The sequence below is a fragment of the Bombina bombina genome, chromosome 1 (assembly GCF_027579735.1).
Source record: "Bombina bombina isolate aBomBom1 chromosome 1, aBomBom1.pri, whole genome shotgun sequence".
NCBI classification, from domain to species: Eukaryota; Metazoa; Chordata; class Amphibia; order Anura; family Bombinatoridae; genus Bombina; species Bombina bombina.
Window position 1 is genome coordinate 605,401,447 of NC_069499.1, and position 19,646 is coordinate 605,421,092.

General features: G+C 39.9%; 1 protein-coding gene and 1 long non-coding RNA gene across 2 annotated transcripts in view; one reads left to right on the forward strand and one right to left on the reverse strand.

Moving 5' to 3' along the window:
- The window catches only part of XKRX (XK related X-linked), a 59,586-nt gene extending 48,595 nt beyond the window's left edge, over window positions 1–10,991 (forward strand). The window contains exons 2-3 of the mRNA XM_053698966.1: window positions 6,943–7,202; window positions 9,794–10,991. Of these exons, the coding sequence (XP_053554941.1) occupies window positions 6,943–7,202; window positions 9,794–10,518 (985 nt within the window). The 3' untranslated portion in view covers window positions 10,519–10,991. The remainder of the gene's footprint in view (window positions 1–6,942; window positions 7,203–9,793) is intronic.
- The window catches only part of LOC128645747 (uncharacterized), a 198,344-nt gene that overhangs the window by 88,001 nt on the left and 90,697 nt on the right, over window positions 1–19,646 (reverse strand). The gene's annotated exons all lie outside the window — the stretch shown is intronic.

Consider the following 19,646-nt stretch of genomic DNA (forward strand, 5'->3'; position numbering starts at 1 on the left):
TCGATCCCATCCTTCCTTAGCTATATCTCTAGATCTTTGTTGTAACTCTTTTACTTGTAGTCTCATTAATAATCCCATCCATAATACTCACACGCCGTAAAGGACCTCTTACACTCACACATTCATAACAAAAGATGTTAAAACATAAAACATAAAATACAACTGTCTCAGGTTCTTGGGAGTTTGTACTCACGACAGGACAGAGGGTTTAGGAATCAGAGGATAGGAGAGCAATTTGAGAAACAAAGGTTCTCACCTTTTTGGCCCCTGTGGTCTCCTGTCCTCATAGTTCCATTCCTGGCTCCGTCCACAATCGCTTTCAAACTCCCGGGTTTCGGCACCAAATTGTTAAAGTAAAATAACGTGAAGACAGCTGTTCCAAATTAATAAGGTTATAATTGTACAATTAAACATGATTACAAAAAAAAATGACAACCGGTCATTTTACATAGTAATACAAGAGTGTGTGGCGTGCAGCATTAGATTGCAGCAATGTCTCTCTTTTATAGGCCGTGTTCGGTGTTTCTTCACAATAAGCACCTCGTGGTCTTCTTATCTTGTCCATACAAACTTTGGGTGTTACTGTAGCTGAAAATACTTACTTTGCATATACAGCAGTTTCTGTACTAGCTGAATTGACAAGTAAATGTAACTGCTATAGTCAGCCTATTCTAACACATGAGAAATATATACAGAATTAAAAATATTTTTCCTTAACAATGGTAAGGAGGTTTTGGCTAATTTGGGGCAACTCTGATACTTATGTCGTTGTCAACCCTAGGAATCTAGTGAATTTTACAAATACTAGGATTCCTTTGTGGAAGTTTTTTTTTTTTGGTTCCAGACCGTGCTAGGAGGTTTTTCTTTTTTTCCCCCGTCTCCTGTTTTTAAAAAGGGGAAAAAAAAAAAAGTTTCCTGTTGTCTCCATTAAATATTAGGGCGCATGGTGCCTAAAGTAGTAGGGCATTTCTACTCCGGCTAAGAGAAATACGATTCCTAGAGAGGATATCTGTTCTTTTCAGGATCAATGGACTAAGCTGGGGACTTACATGGAAGTTTGTATTGCCACTGTGTCAAGTGCAGCATTTTATTGGTGCAATGACTTTTTCTAATTAAAGTTTGTTAGAGACTCCTTTGGAGCAGCTCCAGTACAGAATTTAGGCTCTTAAGCTAGCCAATTCTTTATTTCCGATGCTACCAAACACAAGATATCTGACTTTGCTGTTCTAGTCCGCGGGGCGTTATGGTCAGTGGATTTTCCTCTGAGTCCAAGTTTCTGGTGCATCCATATTAGGGTAAGACCTTGTTTTGGTCCTGATCTGACAGGAATAGTTCTGATCTAAAGGATTTTGCCCCCATTCCAGAATTGGTCCATGTGGGGGGTCTGATTCTCTCTTTTTGTCTTCAGACATGGATATGAAATGTTCCAGATAGTCTGTGAACATTGTGCTTTAGCGTTACTACTTAGTAGTTATTCCTTTCCTGCCTGAGGCTGGTTTCTCCTCTCAATTTTATCTATGTGCAGATAACTGAGGGTTTTTTTTGCAGTGCATTTAGGATTTCTTTTCCCTGTGGATGATAGTTCCAGTTCCTGTAAGAGAACAGGGCCTAGGATTTTATCATTTCTGTTTGAGGTTCCCAAAAAAAGAGTGAATTTCGCACCTATAGTAGTCCTAAAGTGTCTCAACAGGTTGTCTCAGGGTCCGTTCTTCAAATGGAAGCCTTTCTGTCAAACTCTTTCAGTTTGTGGCTCTTTACTTTGGCCTTTCCATGGTTCTCAGAAGGGGCTGTATTGGCAGTGACCTGGTTTCAGGGAATTGCTGTGGTGCCATTCCTGGACATCCATAATGGTTCAGGCGCCATTTTTTCAAGATGCTAACTCTCATACTGAGATCTTGTTCTCTCTCTTCATTCCTTGAATGGCAGTGTATCTGACAATGAGTTCCCTTGGTCTAGCTACAGAGGTAGTTTCTTAGGGACCAGATTAGTTTCCCTATCTCTGAAATTATTTTTCAAAGAGGTCAGGAAAAAGAGGATTTTTTTCTTCTTGCTTCTTTCAGCACTCTTCTGTTTAGTCCTTCAGTTGCTCTATGTATGGAGGTTTTGGTCTGATGTTTGCTTCATTGGACATCATCCCTTTGCTCCATCCATCTGAGAGTCTGCGGTTATGCATGTTCAGATAGTGGACCGAGGATCTTGTGGTTTTGTCTTGGAGGATAGATCTTGATCTGTCGACATGAGATTCTTCCCTGTGGATCAGAGAAGGGAGTTAATGGTGGAATGTGCACTTTGTTTGCAGGAGGTAGCGGGATCTTTACCTGCATTCGCCAGAATTTTTTGGCTTTCTCAAGTACATCTGTCACAGGGCACATGCTTCCGGAGACTTTCCTATGTGTTAGTCATGTCACTAGCCTGTTGGGTTAGTGACTATGGACTTGGGAGGAGCCTGCTCTCTCCATAACCTTTTTTGGAGTAGAGAGCGATCTGCAATTCTCTGATGGCTTGGCCTCAGTTGTCTTTTCTGGTTTTCAGGTTCTAGTTGCACAATTTCATCTCAGTGGTTTGCATTAACCACCTGGGAGGAACCTGGAATTCCTTTACCATGATTGGCATGGATTGTTTGGTGGGCGGACGCCCACATTCTAGTTTGTTTTCTATTCTCTTTTTAAGAGTGTATACCGGGAGCAGACTTCTTGAACAGTCAGATTTTTCATTCCGGGGTGTGGTCTCCTGGAGGGTTCTCCAGGCTAACTCTCACATAAAAAAAGGTCCTTCTGATTTAGGGTCCTTTCTTTCATCCTACTTTTGTTTTCTCTGAAGCTTTCAGCTTGGAGATTGATTGCTTAGTTCTGTCTAAGCATTTTTTTTCTGAATCGGTCATTGAGATCATGGTTCAGGCTTTCAATCCTGTTACTGGTAAATTTTACCATAAGGTATGACATAAATTTCCTGATTGGAAATTTACGTCATACCTTATGGTAAAAGTAGGTTCGGGATTACTAGGGGTTTTTCCCTTCTCTGGGACGTTCTGGAGGACGTTTTGTTAGTCATTTCTCTGAGGGGTCAGATTTCTGCGTTATTCTTTTTTATACAGGTATCTGGCAGATGTTCCAGACGTGTAATCTTTTTGTTAAACACAGGCCTGATACTAAACCAGGGTCTAAGTCTGTTGCTCCTCCTGGAGTTTTTAACCTTGTTTTTAAGGTTTTGCAGCAGGCTCAGTTTGAGCCATAGCATTCCATAGATTTTTAAATTTCATCTTGAAATGTTTTTTCTTTTGTTATATGCTCTGTTCGGAGAGTTTAGGTACTCTGGGCTTTGCAGTGTGATTCGCTTTATGTAGTTTGGATAAGACGGTTTTTTATCCTAAGTGGAAATATTGTTTGGAAATCGTTGTTCCCTCTCTGTGTCCTCATTCTTACCTTTTGAGGTACGTGTGTGCAGAATTTGGATGTTGTGCAGGCTTCTGTTTTTGTTTGTTTTCTCTGTATTAGAAAACTACTGCTACTTCTCTTTTTTTCTGGTTGAGAAGTTTACTTTGTTTGCTTTTCAGATCTGCGGGGCTGCAGTTTCCTGAGAGAGTTGTGGCTCATTATTCGAGGGCTGTCTCTTCTTTTTGGGCTTTCAAAATGAAGCTTCTGTGGAATTTTTCTTTGCATTTTTCAAAATTTTAAAAACTTGATACTCGTTTGAGGCTTATTTTGGGATATAGGTTCTTCATTCAGTGGTGCATTCTGTTTAGGTTACCTGTCTTTTCCCTCCCTAATCACATGTGTCCTCTAGCTTGGGTATTGGTTCACACTAGTAATTGATGATTTTGTGGACTCACCATATCCGGAAATAATTTTTTCAGGTAAGCATAAATTATGTTTCTGCTTGCTCACTAGTTTTCTACAGCACAGACATAGTTTCTTATAGAGATCGCATAACCTTTCGAATGTTAGTTATATAATATAGTCGTTGGTAATTCTTTAAATAAACGCCCAACCTGACAGATATGGCTGAAGACCATACATAAAATATATATACACACACATACATCTATTACATATCCTTTTACCACTAGTTTATATACCACATCGGTATGTGAGATATGTCAAGCTGATACCCTCTTGAGATTACTATTTAACTTAAAAGGATAGTCTAGTCAAAAATAAACTTTCATGATTCAGGTAGAACATGCAATTTTAAGCAACTTTCTAATTTACTCCTAATATCAATTTTTCTTAGTTCTTTTGGTATCTTTATTTGAATGCAAGTTTAGCAGCCGGTCCATTTTTGGTTCAGAACCTGGGCAGCGCTTGCTGATTGGATGGCTCCATTAAGATACCAATCAGCAAGCACTACCCAGGTGCTGAGCCAAAAATTGGCTGGCTTCTAAGCTTACATTTTAGCTTTTTAAAATAAAGATAGCAAGAGAACGAAGAACATTTGATAATAGGAGTCAATTAGAAAGTTGCAGGTTCTATCTGAATCATGACAGTTAATTTTGACTTTAGTGTTCCTTTAAGTTTATTCACTGCATAATTTACTGATAAAATGAACACTAGCCATCTATCTTCTTTCCCACCCAGAAAAAGCTGCCTTTTTTACTTTTTCTTTTCTCTTCATTTTTTTTATAAATACATGTTAATGCCCATGTACACTACTATTTCTTTGGAGAGATGACTCTACATTTTTTGCCTTTAAATATGTTCCAAAGGTTATAGTTTGAGTGGGAGGAATCCGTTGCTCCTTCAACATGGGCTTAAAAACCTAGACATAGGTTCACTTGGACACTACCTCAGTTTGAATCTGTAGCCGTTACATTTAACTAGACAATATTTGAACTGTTATTGAAATTCAGTTGGGATGGTTGCATGGCCTAAAAATGTTTGCCCGGTTAGCTCCACACTTTCTACCACCACCTTTTATATAGCACCCTGGGTATACACCTGATGTCTTCTTTTTCTTTGAAGTCTCAATAAAGATGGAAGTTTTTGCATAAGTGGTGAGTGCTGCTGTTTCTTTTGGACTGTGCTATATTATTGGGAATTTCTGTGGTACCCCCACAGCTTGCACCACCGTTACCACTGTGCTGTACCGTATGGATTTTGTTTATACACCTGATTGCCAGGGGCTGAATTTGCTGTTTCCCTTGCAAAACACAGCTGTCAATATACCTTTAATTTCATGACCTGCCACGATTCTGATATAATCTATGCTATTATCTTAGTGGAAAGGGATAGATAATCTAGGGATAGGGACTACAATGCCTAATTGTGATATAATCTTAATAAAGGGTTTTAGGTAATTATAAGCGAGTATCTTATCTATTTCTTTTAATACTTCTGAGGCCTTGCGTCAATCCAAGGGCCCTGGGTGACGCCAGGTTCTGAGCACCCTATACTGGACTATAGTCCTTAGATTTATGTAAGCCTACCCTATGTAAAGCTACGTGTTGATAGTCTTGTTCCCTTGCTAATGACTATAGCTCTCTTTTTCTTTTCTCCCTTTTTAAGTCCCAATCAATATTGTTACATGGCATAATTCTACTTATATTATCATATTGCTATCTTTAAGCCTTTTTGACTTTTACACCACATTGTTGATTTATGTATATACTGGATATCGGGGGTTTTATCCTACCATGATGTATATATGCTTACATTCAGTCCTGTCCGCTAAACATATGTGGAATTGATGTTAATAATGTACATTCTTGTCAAATTTACAAAGGCGATTAAACATGGCAGGTTTGACCATCTGTTTTCTAATACTATTTATTATGTTATATACAGTACCAATGAGCATTTGTTTATATCTTATGTTGATATATTATACGTTACTTACTAAAGAACAACAAAAAACATTATTTGAGGCTACCTTCTGTACATTTTCCATAGCATTAAGAGGTCCATAAGTGGCTTCATATATTGGCTAGAAGGTATACAGTTATATGGGCAAGTGACAAGTATATTTACGTTCTTAAAATTTGTTAAATACTCTTATAATCTATGTTTGCTGTTCATATTGGCTGTACATCTGCAACAAATTCACCTTGTATTTTCCCAATGATATCTATTTATTTCTATGTAAGCCTTACAATAAACCTCAATAAAAAAATAAAAAAAATAAGGGCTTTGTTCAGATCCTTTAGAAAAACTTGTCAATATTTTTTTTAACTAGTTTTATTGTCTAATAATTTTTATAAATAGTTTGCTAAGCTTTTCTAAATAATTGGAATATACTCCTATATACTGCTTCTATTCATTTACATTAACTACAGTTGTACATTGCACACTTGCACTATTCCTTCTGTGTTCTGCCTGTTTTTGCAACATTTAGATGAACATTACACACAATCTTCAATCTCCCATTAAAAGCTTAATAAAACATTGTAGCATGTTGTTTGTTTTATTTTTTTCTGTTTATTGCTATACTCTGCCTTGCCAAGATCTTACCCCCCCCCCTTAAAGAGAATGGAGATAAGGGGTGCAAACTGTATTTATTGTGAGTCAGACTGTGTATTTGCCAATGCTATATTTACCTTTGTGCAGTCTGACAGGCCATAGCAAACAAACCGGGAATACAAGTTGCCTAAAGGTTTTTAAGAGGTGTAGTGACTTATGTGGGAAACAAAGCTCTCTATATTGTTTATGGAAAATGCCAAATGTCCTTAACATTTCTGTTTAGCATATAGATGTTTTTTATTCCCCAATGTATAACTATATTCAATATTGCTGATATGCCCACTGCATCCATAAACAAACTGATTTGTACATTAAACAGATGAATTCCTATCATTCACTACTAAAACATATTATTTATATCATATATACATATATTTCTTTTTTTTAAATTTTATCTTTTACCAAAAAAGGAAAGCTGTTTATTTTTATTTTGAAACTAATAGTGCACCTCTCTCCATTTCACAAACTTGTCTTTATTACTCCTGTCTAGATGTGTGGAGGCCCTCATTGTTTACTTCCAGATGGGTCGTGAGGAGGAGCCATACGTGAGCATCTCACGGAAAAAGCGTTTGCTTAGATCAGGTGAGGTGGAAGAGGAACGAGAGGTTGGACACTCTATTCGGAGGATGGCCACGCACCGTAATGCCTTCAAGCGCACATCAGTAATACAGGCGTTCCTAGGATCAACCCCACAGCTCACCTTACAGCTGTACGTCAGTGTGCTGCAGAGACATGTGCCACCAGCTAGAGGTGAGACACTTTACAATGGTCAAAATAAAGTCTCTGTCATGAAGGAATAAGAAGCATTACATTTACAATTTTAAACTAGGTGAACTACATATTTGAAAGCTGATGTTTCATTGTAGGGAATATTGTTCAGTTGTGTAATTAAGAGTTGGATAAATGGGTCAGAGTGTTCCAGTGTGTGAAAGGCTGGTCATTGTGTGTTAGACTATGCAGGGAGTGCCATAGTGTGTGAGATAGCGAAGACTACAGACAATGCTGGCAGATGCCCAGTAATATGTATGTGATAGGACTGTGTGTGTGAGCACAGTGTTTGACTGAGACAGAGATGTAGGAGCCAAAATATAAAAAATATTGCCAAAGGGAGTATTACCTGTTCCCTCTTGAAGAAGAAAGAAAACTCTCCAAAGCTTATCTTTTTAACTTTAAAAAAAAATAAACGAAATTATTCAAAATAATAAAAATTAAACCTAATCTAATAGCCCTATAAAAACAAAAAAGCCACCACAAAATAAAAACACCCCCTAACTACCAATAGCAGTTAAAAGGGCCTTTTGTAGGGTATTGCCTTAAGTTAAACAGCTCTTTTACATTAAAAAATTACAAAGTCCCCTTAACAATAACCCCCCACAACCAACCCCCAAAATAAAAAAACCTAACTCCCACCTAAAAAAGTAAAAAAAAAACAAGCTAAGTCTAACCACCAAATAGGTACTCACTGCTCCTGAAGTCCGGCGGAGAAGGTCTTCTTCCAGGCGGCGACATCTTCATCCAGCGCGGGGACCTCTTCAATCTTCATCCAGGGCGAAGGCAGCGCAGAGCGGAGGTGACCGCGGAGCCATCCAACGTGGAGGATCCTCTTTGTACGATCATCACCGCACACTGAGGATTGAATGCAAGGTACCCCTTTTATATTGGGGTACCGTTGCATTTCTATTGGCTGAAATATTCAAATCAGCCAATAGGATGAGAACTGCTCAACTCCTATTGGCTGTTCAAATCAGCCAATAGGATTTAAGCAACTCTGCGGAATGGCGAGTTGCGTAAAGGCTAACACGCTTGCTGTGTACCGCAGCGACTTGTAATACGGGAGACCTGCATATTCTGCACACAATGGTACATTTTTCAGGGGTATAGCCGTATCGCATCATACGGCAAAACTTGTAATTTAGGATGTTTTCTAGAGATAGGCGAGGAATTCTAAACAGTGGGTACATCTTTGGCAGAGCAATGGAAGATAAGGAAATATATTTGCAGTCAATGACATATTAAAGAGTGTGTAGTGTGACTGAGGGCTTTGTAAGTTTGGGTCAAGACTGAGTTTTAGTCTAGAGGACAAGGGTAATCCATGAAATTTCAGATAGAGATTCAGAGCATAGAATGAGCAAGATGAGTCTGGCAGAGGCATTCAAGTCTTACTGAATTGAGTATGTACTACAGACTGGGAGGCTACCAGGGATTCAGTTACAGCAGTAAAGGAGGGATAGGATGAGTGCAATTTTCTTACTCAAGAGAGCTAAAACTCAAACATATTCTTTAGAAAGTGGTGGAATTTAGCTGCAGATAAAGTGCCAGAGATAAAGAAAAGTAAAGATTAAATTGTAACTTTCTGTCAGCTGGTGTGGGTGGTTGATATGATTATGACATTTTTAATTGTAATTTAGATTTTAAAGGGCGAAAAGTGAGTGGGGGATTGTGAGGTTAGGACCTCAGTTTGATGTCTAGTGCAAATAGTATTCTTTGTGTATTCAGCATACAGATGATGTTGAAAGGATGGGAACATGTCATAATGTCAAGATTTTGGCATTCAAGTGGTAAAACAAATGTTCCCTTTGACATCTGATTACCTATTTAATTGTTACTATAGAACTAAAGTAACATTTAAATAGGCATTGAAGTCTATGAGAATCAGTGATTAAGTAATGTATTCAATGTTTTATTCAATAAATGGAAAATTACCCCTTTTTGTCAAAGCAAATGTTAATATAAGCTTAGAATGAAAATGTGTTTTATTTTAAGAATTTACCCAAACTTCACATCCCAAATAGTAACCCACAAGCAATGAACCTAGGGATTATGTGTAAACAGGAAACAGCTGCTAGCTCCTAGAACACGTTGGATTGTGTGAAAATAAATGTGAGTTGCTGACAAGACCAAAACTGTGTCGGTGTCCTGAGAGAGTGGGCATGAGTGAGAATCTTCTGTGACCCCAGGTATGTCTGATAGACTAAACATTATTTGTATGACTGTTGAACACTAGACAGTAATGTGTGTTTGTGGAGCCATTATGTTTGATCAAGTAGGAGGAATTGTGTGTAACTATGAGAGAAATGGCAAATGTGTGTCACAGGGAAAAAAATCACTACAAAATCTGTCTAGCCTCTCCATCTTCACTTGCTTCACCAGCATGCTCAGCTTTATAGGTTCTATTTTATTCTATATTATTCTATGCAGCCTATTCACTAACATATGTAGAGATGACTATGATTTAGAGAACCAGTTGTATTGACTCAAATTGGGACACACTATTTGGGTAGTGTCAGAGGGTAAGATTATCCTATATCTTCTTTGCTAACCATTGGTCTTTTTGTCCCCAGCTGTACTGATGGCAGTGTCTCTAGCTTCTACTACGTATGGTGCTTTGGTCCTAAATGTGTTGGCTATCCAAATCAAGTATGACGACTATAAGGTGCGTCTAAGTGTACCAGCCTTCCTGTGCATCGTTTTGTGGAGGAGCTTGGAGATCAGCACAAGAGTCACTGTACTTGTCCTATTCTGCTCAGCCCTCAAGGCCTGGGTGGCACTGGTAGCCTTGGTCAACTTAATTGCCCTTTTCCTTTTACCCTGGATACATTTTTGGAAAAGCAAGGCTAGCCTCCCTGATAATGTTGAGAAGAACTTCCACTTTTTGGGAACAGTGACTGTATTAGGGTCTGTGACATTGTTGTACTCTGCCATCAATATATTCTGCTGGTCAGCTGTACAGCTCAATCTGTCTGAGAGGGACCTCATTGACCAGTCTCAAAATTGGGGAAGGTTGACCCTTCACTACATTTTTCGGTTGGCAGAAAATGTAACTCTGATCTTGCTTTGGTACTTTTATAAAGAAGACTCATTTGAATATTTCTGCACTCCCCTTTTAGTGGTGCAGCTCCTAGTTGGATATGCTACGGCCATTGCCTTCATGATGCTTTTCTACCAATACCTCCATCCGTGCCGCTCACTGTTCAGCCATAATGTATCAGACTTCCTGAGGTGTGTGTGCTGCAGCCGGGGTGGGGCCAACAAACAACAGGATTTAGAACGTGAGAGCATGGTGTGAGCTGTGAGTGTCAGATTGAGTTTTAAGAGTGCCTTTTTACCTTGCACAGTGGTATTTTCAGCTACACCTCATACAATTATATTGCCAGCCAATGTTTTGTACCATTGTCTTCTGCTCGTCTCAAAGTATGAATACCAGATTATACTCGTACAATGAATTCAAAATGTTCCCTCACACGGTTACTGTGACAAGCTCTCTATTGTATGGAGCCAATGCAAACTACCATCTACAATGAATAAATGTCACATACAGAGACTGTATTGTCTTCTCCTACCCTTGTGCACTATATTTCTTAACCAGTGGTCATTAAAGTAAATCTTTGATCAACATCAGCATTAGCTCACCTCACAATGTGACAAAGATGGGAATTAAAAACTCCTAATTAACTGTATAATATATATATATTGTTTTATTTTTGTTTGTATGTTTTATTTTTTTTATATCTTCAACTATAAACATGAATTAGATTGTGATAGCATTTTTCAGATTTTCTTTGTGAGGAAAACTGATTTACCAACCTCCGCTTCTTATTTATTTTCATCATCATGGATAAAAAATCCATGCCCATCCCCACCATAATTAGAGAATTTTAGACATTGCAAGTTCAGACAATCCCCTTGTGAGTATTCTATGAAGTACAAGTGAGATGTTATGAGTTCTAAGTGAAAAATGCCTTGGCTGCAATACATAGCTAAGCAATTATTTATGAACCTCGTTGGCAGGCAATGAGTTAATAAATACAGAATAAGTCCAATCACTTTCAATCTGGCGCATGCCTAGTTAAATAATAATAATAATAATGGGCATCAATATTTCTCTTCTCAAAGCTTCCTTAAAAAAAGAAACAAGGCCCCTCTTGGATTTTAAATCTCGCCTATGTATACACCACTTTTCATATAGCTGTATGTAATAGACACTACTATAAAGAAGAATATGCACAGAAACTGATCTAAAAATACTAATAATAGTAATTTAGAAGCTCCCAGTTTAGCACTGTTGATGAGGTTAGGCTGGGACACCCGCCACTGAGAAATCGGGAAGATCAGACATCCACCTCCTCTGCATATGAAACGACCCATTACACAAACAGGAGCAAGCAGGAGTCTGTAGACTTGGGTCTACATCTGATACTTTATGGCTTGCTTAGAAATCAGCACAATGTTATTAAAAAAATAAGCAAAACTATTGATTGTTACAAAAACACTCCCAGAAGGGCTATATAAATGTATCATCTACAAAACATGTATGCAAAGAAAAATCTAGTGTACAGTGTCCCTTTAAAGTAGAAAGAAAAGAATTGTATGTGTGTATATATATATATATATATATAATTTGTGTATAATATATATATATATATATATATATAAATATAAATATATAAATAACTCGGTAAACATAATGTTAAACCTGCGGAGAAATAATACATTTCATAGATCCAGAACAATTTGTAAAATCCACAAACCATCATATTCTGTGCTAGCCCCAATATAATTTTATCTTTAAACTCAAAGGATTAACCATTTTAATTTGACCAGGCCGTACTTAAATTCCAGCAGCACATAGCAAGGAGCGAAGTCCGTTATTTCTTTGAGCTTCTACTCAGCTCCAAGGGACCCCATGCCCAAGTAGCTTGTTACCCAGCTCTCCCACCCTTTTGGGAGGCTACCAAAAACCCCGCTTTCTCCAACATAGGTGTGTCCGGTCCACGGCGTCATCCTTACTTGTGGGATATTCTCTTCCCCAACAGGAAATGGCAAAGAGCCCAGCAAAGCTGGTCACATGATCCCTCCTAGGCTCCGCCTACCCCAGTCATTCTCTTTGCCGTTGTACAGGCAACATCTCCACGGAGATGGCTTAGAGTTTTTTAGTGTTTAACTGTAGTTTTTATTATTCAATCAAGAGTTTGTTATTTTAAAATAGTGCTGGTATGTACTATTTACTCTGAAACAGAAAAGAGATGAAGATTTCTGTTTGTATGAGGAAAATGATTTTAGCAACCGTTACTAAAATCCATGGCTGTTCCACACAGGACTGTTGAGAGGAATTAACTTCAGTTGGGGGAACAGTGAGCAGTCTCTTGCTGCTTGAGGTATGACACATTCTAACAAGACGATGTAATGCTGGAAGCTGTCATTTTCCCTATGGGATCCGGTAAGCCATGTTTATTAAGATAGTAAATAAGGGCTTCACAAGGGCTTATTAAGACTGTAGACTTTTTCTGGGCTAAATCGATTCATATATTACACATATTTAGCCTTGAGGAATCATTTAATCTGGGTATTTTGGTAAAATTTTATCGGCAGGCACTGTTTTAGACACCTTATTCTTTAGGGGCTTTCCCTAATCATAGGCAGAGCCTCATTTTCGCGCCGGTATTGCGCACTTGTTTTTGAGAGGCATGACATGCAGTCGCATGTGTGAGGAGCTCTGATACATAGAAAAGACTTTCTGAAGGCGTCATTTGGTATCGTATTCCCCTTTGGGCTTGGTTGGGTCTCAGCAAAGCAGATAACAGGGACTGTAAAGGGGTTAAAGTTAAAAACGGCTCCGGTTCCGTTATTTTAAGGGTTAAAGCTTCCAAATTTGGTGTGCAATACTTTTAAGGCTTTAAGACACTGTGGTGAAATTTTGGTGAATTTTGAACAATTCCTTCATATTTTTTCGCAATTGCAGTAATAAAGTGTGTTCAGTTTAAAATTTAAAGTGACAGTAACGGTTTTATTTTAAAACGTTTTTTGTACTTTGTTATCAAGTTTATGCCTGTTTAACATGTCTGAACTACCAGATAGACTGTGTTCTGAATGTGGGGAAGCCAGGGTTCCTTCTCATTTAAATAAATGTGATTTATGTGACAATGAAAATGATGCCCAAGATGATTCCTCAAGTGAGGGGAGTAAGCATGGTACTGCATCATTCCCTCCTTCGTCTACACGAGTCTTGCCCACTCAGGAGGCCCCTAGTACATCTAGCGCGCCAATACTCCTTACTATGCAACAATTAACGGCTGTAATGGATAATTCTATCAAAAACATTTTAGCCAAAATGCCCACTTATCAGCGTAAGCGCGACTGCTCTGTTTTAGATACTGAAGAGCATGACGACGCTGATGATAATGGTTCTGAAATGCCCCTACACCAGTCTGATGGGGCCAGGGAGGTTTTGTCTGAGGGAGAAATTTCAGATTCAGGGAAAATTTCTCAACAAGCTGAACCCGATGTGATTACATTTAAATTTAAGTTGGAACATCTCCGCGCTCTGCTTAAGGAGGTATTATCCACTCTGGATGATTGTGAGAATTTGATCATCCCAGAGAAACTATGTAAAATGGACAAGTTCCTAGAGGTCCCGGGGCTCCCAGAAGCTTTTCCTATACCCAAGCGGGTGGCGGACATTGTAAATAAAGAATGGGAAAGGCCCGGTATACCTTTCGTCCCTCCCCCCCATATTTAAAAAATTGTTTCCTATGGTCGACCCCAGAAAGGACTTATGGCAGACAGTCCCCAAGGTCGAGGGAGCGGTTTCCACTTTAAACAAACGCACCACTATACCCATAGAAGATAGTTGTGCTTTCAAAGATCCTATGGATAAAAAATTAGAAGGTTTACTTAAAAAGATGTTTGTTCAGCAGGGTTACCTTCTACAACCAATTTCATGCATTGTCCCTGTCACTACAGCCGCGTGTTTCTGGTTCGATGAGCTAGTAAAGGCGGTCGATAGTGATTCTCCTCCTTATGAGGAGATTATGGACAGAATCCGTGCTCTCAAATTGGCTAATTCTTTCACCCTAGACGCCACTTTGCAATTGGCTAGGTTAGCGGCTAAGAATTCTGGGTTTGCTATTGTGGCGCGCAGAGCGCTTTGGTTGAAATCTTGGTCAGCTGATGCGTCTTCCAAGAACAAACTACTTAACATTCCTTTCAAGGGGAAAACGCTGTTTGGCCCTGACTTGAAAGAGATTATCTCTGATATCACTGGGGGTAAGGGCCACGCCCTTCCTCAGGATCGGTCTTTCAAGGCCAAAAATAAACCTAATTTTCGTCCCTTTCGTAGAAACGGACCAGCCCAAAGTGCTACGTCCTCTAAGCAAGAGGGTAATACTTCTCAAGCCAAGCCAGCTTGGAGACCAATGCAAGGCTGGAACAAGGGAAAGCAGGCCAAGAAACCTGCCACTGCTACCAAGACAGCATGAACTGTTGCTCCCCGATCCGGGACCGGATCTGGTGGGGGGCAGACTCTCTCTCTTCGCTCAGGCTTGGGTAAGAGATGTTCTGGATCCTTGGGCACTAGAAATAGTCTCCCAAGGTTATCTTCTGGAATTCAAGGGGCTTCCCCCAAGGGGGAGGTTCCACAGGTCTCAGTTGTCTTCAGACCACATAAAAAGACAGGCATTCTTACATTGTGTAGAAGACCTGTTAAAAATGGGAGTGATTCATCCTGTTCCATTAGGAGAACAAGGGATGGGGTTCTACTCCAATCTGTTCATAGTTCCCAAAAAAGAGGGAACGTTCAGACCAATCTTAGACCTCAAGATCTTAAACAAGTTTCTCAAGGTTCCATCGTTCAAAATGGAAACCATTCGAACAATTCTTCCTTCCATCCAGGAAGGTCAATTCATGACCACGGTGGATTTAAAGGATGCGTATCTACATATTCCTATCCACCAGGAACATCTTCGGTTCCTAAGGTTCGCATTCCTGGACAAGCATTACCAGTTCGTGGCGCTTCCTTTCGGATTAGCCACTGCTCCAAGGATTTTCACAAAGGTACTAGGGTCCCTTCTAGCGGTGCTAAGACCAAGGGGCATTGCAGTAGTACCTTACTTGGACGACATTCTGATTCAAGCGTCGTCCCTTCCTCAAGCAAAGGCTCACACGGACATAGTCCTGGCCTTTCTCAGATCTCACGGATGGAAAGTGAACGTGGAAAAGAGTTCTCTATCTCCGTCGACAAGAGTTCCCTTCTTGGGAACAATAATAGACTCCTTAGAAATGAGGATTTTTCTGACAGAGGCCAGAAAAACAAAACTTCTAAACTCTTGTCGGATACTTCATTCCGTTCCTCTTCCTTCCATAGCGCAGTGCATGGAAGTGATAGGTTTGATGGTAGCGGCAATGGACATAGTTCCTTTTGCGCGCATTCATCTAAGACCATTACAACTGTGTATGCTCAGTCAGTGGAATGGGGACTATACAGACTTGTCTCCGAAGATACAAGTAAATCAGAGGACCAGAGACTCACTCCGTTGGTGGCTGTCCCTGGACAACCTGTCACAAGGGATGACCTTCCGCAGACCAGAGTGGGTCATTGTCACGACCGACGCCAGTCTGATGGGCTGGGGCGCGGTCTGGGGATCCCTGAAAGCTCAGGGTCTTTGGTCTCGGGAAGAATGTCTTCTACCGATAAATATTCTGGAACTGAGAGCGATATTCAATGCTCTCAAGGCTTGGCCTCAGCTAGCGAGGGCCAAGTTCATACGGTTTCAATCAGACAACATGACGACTGTTGCGTACATCAACCATCAGGGGGGAACAAGGAGTTCCCTGGCGATGGAAGAAGTGACCAAAATCATTCAATGGGCGGAGACTCGCTCCTGCCACCTGTCTGCAATCCACATCACACACAGGAGTGGAAAATTGGGAAGCGGATTTTCTGAGTCGTCAGACATTGCATCCGGGGGAGTGGGAACTCCATCCGGAAATCTTTGCCCAAATCACTCAACTGTGGGGCATTCCAGACATGGATCTGATGGCCTCTCGTCAGAACTTCAAGGTTCCTTGCTACGGGTCCAGATCCAGGGATCCCAAGGCGACTCTAGTAGATGCACTAGTAGCACCTTGGACCTTCAAACTAGCTTATGTATTCCCGCCGTTTCCTCTCATCCCCAGGCTGGTAGCCAGGATCAATCAGGAGAGGGCGTCGGTTATCTTGATAGCTCCTGCGTGGCCACGCAGGACTTGGTATGCAGATCTGGTGAATATGTCATCGGCTCCACCATGGAAGCTACCTTCGAGACGAGACCTTCTTGTTCAAGGTCCGTTCGAACATCCGAATCTGGTCTCACTCCAGCTGACTGCTTGGAGATTGAACGCTTGATCTTATCAAAGCGAGGGTTCTCAGATTCTGTTATTGATACTCTTGTTCAGGCCAGAAAGCCTGTAACTAGAAAAATTTACCACAAAATTTGGAAAAAATATATCTGTTGGTGTGAATCTAAAGGATTCCCTTGGGACAAGGTTAAGATTCCTAAGATTCTATCCTTCCTTCAAGAAGGATTGGAAAAAGGATTATCTGCAAGTTCCTTGAAGGGACAGATTTCTGCCTTGTCTGTGTTACTTCACAAAAAGCTGGCAGCTGTGCCAGATGTTCAAGCCTTTGTTCAGGCTCTGGTTAGAATCAAGCCTGTTTACAAACCTTTGACTCCTCCTTGGAGTCTCAACTTAGTTCTTTCAGTTCTTCAGGGGGTTCCGTTTGAACCCTTACATTCCGTTGATATTAAGTTATTATCTTGGAAAGTTTTGTTTTTGGTTGCAATTTCTTCTGCTAGAAGAGTTTCAGAATTATCTGCTCTGCAGTGTTCTCCTCCTTATCTGGTGTTCCATGCAGATAAGGTGGTTTTACGTACTAAACCTGGTTTTCTTCCAAAAGTTGTTTCTAACAAAAACATTAACCAGGAGATAGTCGTGCCTTCTCTGTGTCCGAAACCAGTTTCGAAGAAGGAACGTTTGTTGCACAATTTGGATGTTGTTCGTGCTCTAAAATTCTATTTGGATGCTACAAAGGATTTTAGACAAACATCTTCCTTGTTTGTTGTTTATTCTGGTAAAAGGAGAGGTCAAAAAGCAACTTCTACCTCTCTCTCTTTTTGGATTAAAAGCATCATCAGATTGGCTTACGAGACTGCCGGACGGCAGCCTCCTGAAAGAATCACAGCTCATTCCACTAGGGCTGTGGCTTCCACATGGGCCTTCAAGAACGAGGCTTCTGTTGATCAGATATGTAGGGCAGCGACTTGGTCTTCACTGCACACTTTTACCAAATTTTACAAGTTTGATACTTTTGCTTCTTCTGAGGCTATTTTTGGGAGAAAGGTTTTGCAAGCCGTGGTGCCTTCCATTTAGGTGACCTGATTTGCTCCCTCCCTTCATCCGTGTCCTAAAGCTTTGGTATTGGTTCCCACAAGTAAGGATGACGCCGTGGACCGGACACACCTATGTTGGAGAAAACAGAATTTATGTTTACCTGATAAATTACTTTCTCCAACGGTGTGTCGGGCCCACGGCCCGCCCTGGTTTTTTAATCAGGTCTGATAATTTATTTTCTTTAACTACAGTCACCACGGTATCATATGGTTTCTCCTATGCAAATATTCCTCCTTAACGTCGGTCGAATGACTGGGGTAGGCGGAGCCTAGGAGGGATCATGTGACCAGCTTTGCTGGGCTCTTTGCCATTTCCTGTTGGGGAAGAGAATATCCCACAAGTAAGGATGACGCCGTGGACCGGACACACCGTTGGAGAAAGTAATTTATCAGGTAAACATAAATTCTGTTTTTCGCCATGGTCTAAAAATTATTATGACTAGCACACTCGCCCAACGCTGTGACAAACCGAAAGAAAAAAAAAATCTCAGGGAGGAAGGGAAAAAGAGCGCTAACTATGCTCCAACTGTTCCGCTCCTTGTAACTTTCTCTAATGGCGGCAAACGCCGTACCGCTCCCTACTTCCTTAGTTAGACCCACCTACTCCAATACAAGCCTTTCTCCTCCCACTAGGTCAAGGAGCCCCTCCTCCTAAGTTACTCTCATCAACAGTGCTAAACTTGGATCTTCTAATTAGTTTTTAAAGCTTTTATACTGGGTTTTTAGACCAGTTGCTGTGCATATTCTTCTTTATCATAGTGTAAATTACATGCAGTTATATGAAAATTGAAGTATACTGTCTCTTTAATATAAATCATTTCAACGTGTATTATTTCTCATTTTAAAAAGATTTTACTTTTTTATTTCTTTTTTTTTAACTTAATTTGTGCAGTTTTCATTACTTCCTGTCATAGTCATACAATAAGGCTGTGGTCTCTACAGGAAGGCTTATTAAGCTAGATGTAATAAATCTTCTAGAGTAACTTGAGCTAGTTTACTATTCAGATAATGCTAGAAAGACAGTGTATGGTTTGCTCATGCTCAGAAATGGAAGAATGCAACTTAAAGGGACAGTCTACTTGAAAATGTTTGTTTGAAAAGATAGAGAATTTCTTTTTTTTACCCATTTCCCAGTTTTGCATAACCAACACTGTTATATTAATATACTTTTTACCCCTGTTATTACATTGTATCTAAGCCTCTGTAGACTGCCACTTTTATCTCCTTTCTTTTGACAGACTTGTATTTTAGCCAATCATTGCTGACTCATACAGAACACAGGAGTGAGCACAATTTTATCTATATGGCACACATGAACTAGCATTGTCTAACTGTGAAAAACTGTTAAAATGCACTTAGATAAGAGGCGGCCTTCAACAGCTTAGAAATCAGTTTGAGCCTACCTAGATTAAGCTTTAAACAAAGTATACCAAGATAACAAAGCAAATGTGATGATGATTAAAGTAAATTGGAAATTTGTTTTATGCCCTGAATCTGAATCCTGAAATTTTGACTTGACTGTCCCTTTAAATTCCAAAACGGTCTCCTCTCATCTCCCTGCGGGCAGTGGCTACAATGAGAATTTCTAAGTGCCCATGTTCGAGAAAACAAGTTAGCTTTTTTTTTCTTTCTTTTCACGTTTACTTTTACTAAAGGAGCACTGTTTAATATCCCTTTCAATGCAGCATTGGTTGGAGGATAACAAGACTACAAACTGGAAGGGTTACCACAATGGAAGGAGTTGCAGCATCCCCAGTGTAGCTCTAACCAGGAGTTTGTCAGGAGTGGGTAGTAAGTCCCTTCCTTGAAGCAATATTAGACCAACAACAGACAAAAGTATATCTAATTGTACCTGAACAAATAAAAATATACATTCTTTAAATGTACACAAAGGTAACATCATTATGTAGTTGGTAAAAAATACCTTATCAAGAAAAACAAGAGAGAACACAAATCTACAACAGACCAAGCAAGATTGCAATCGACTTAG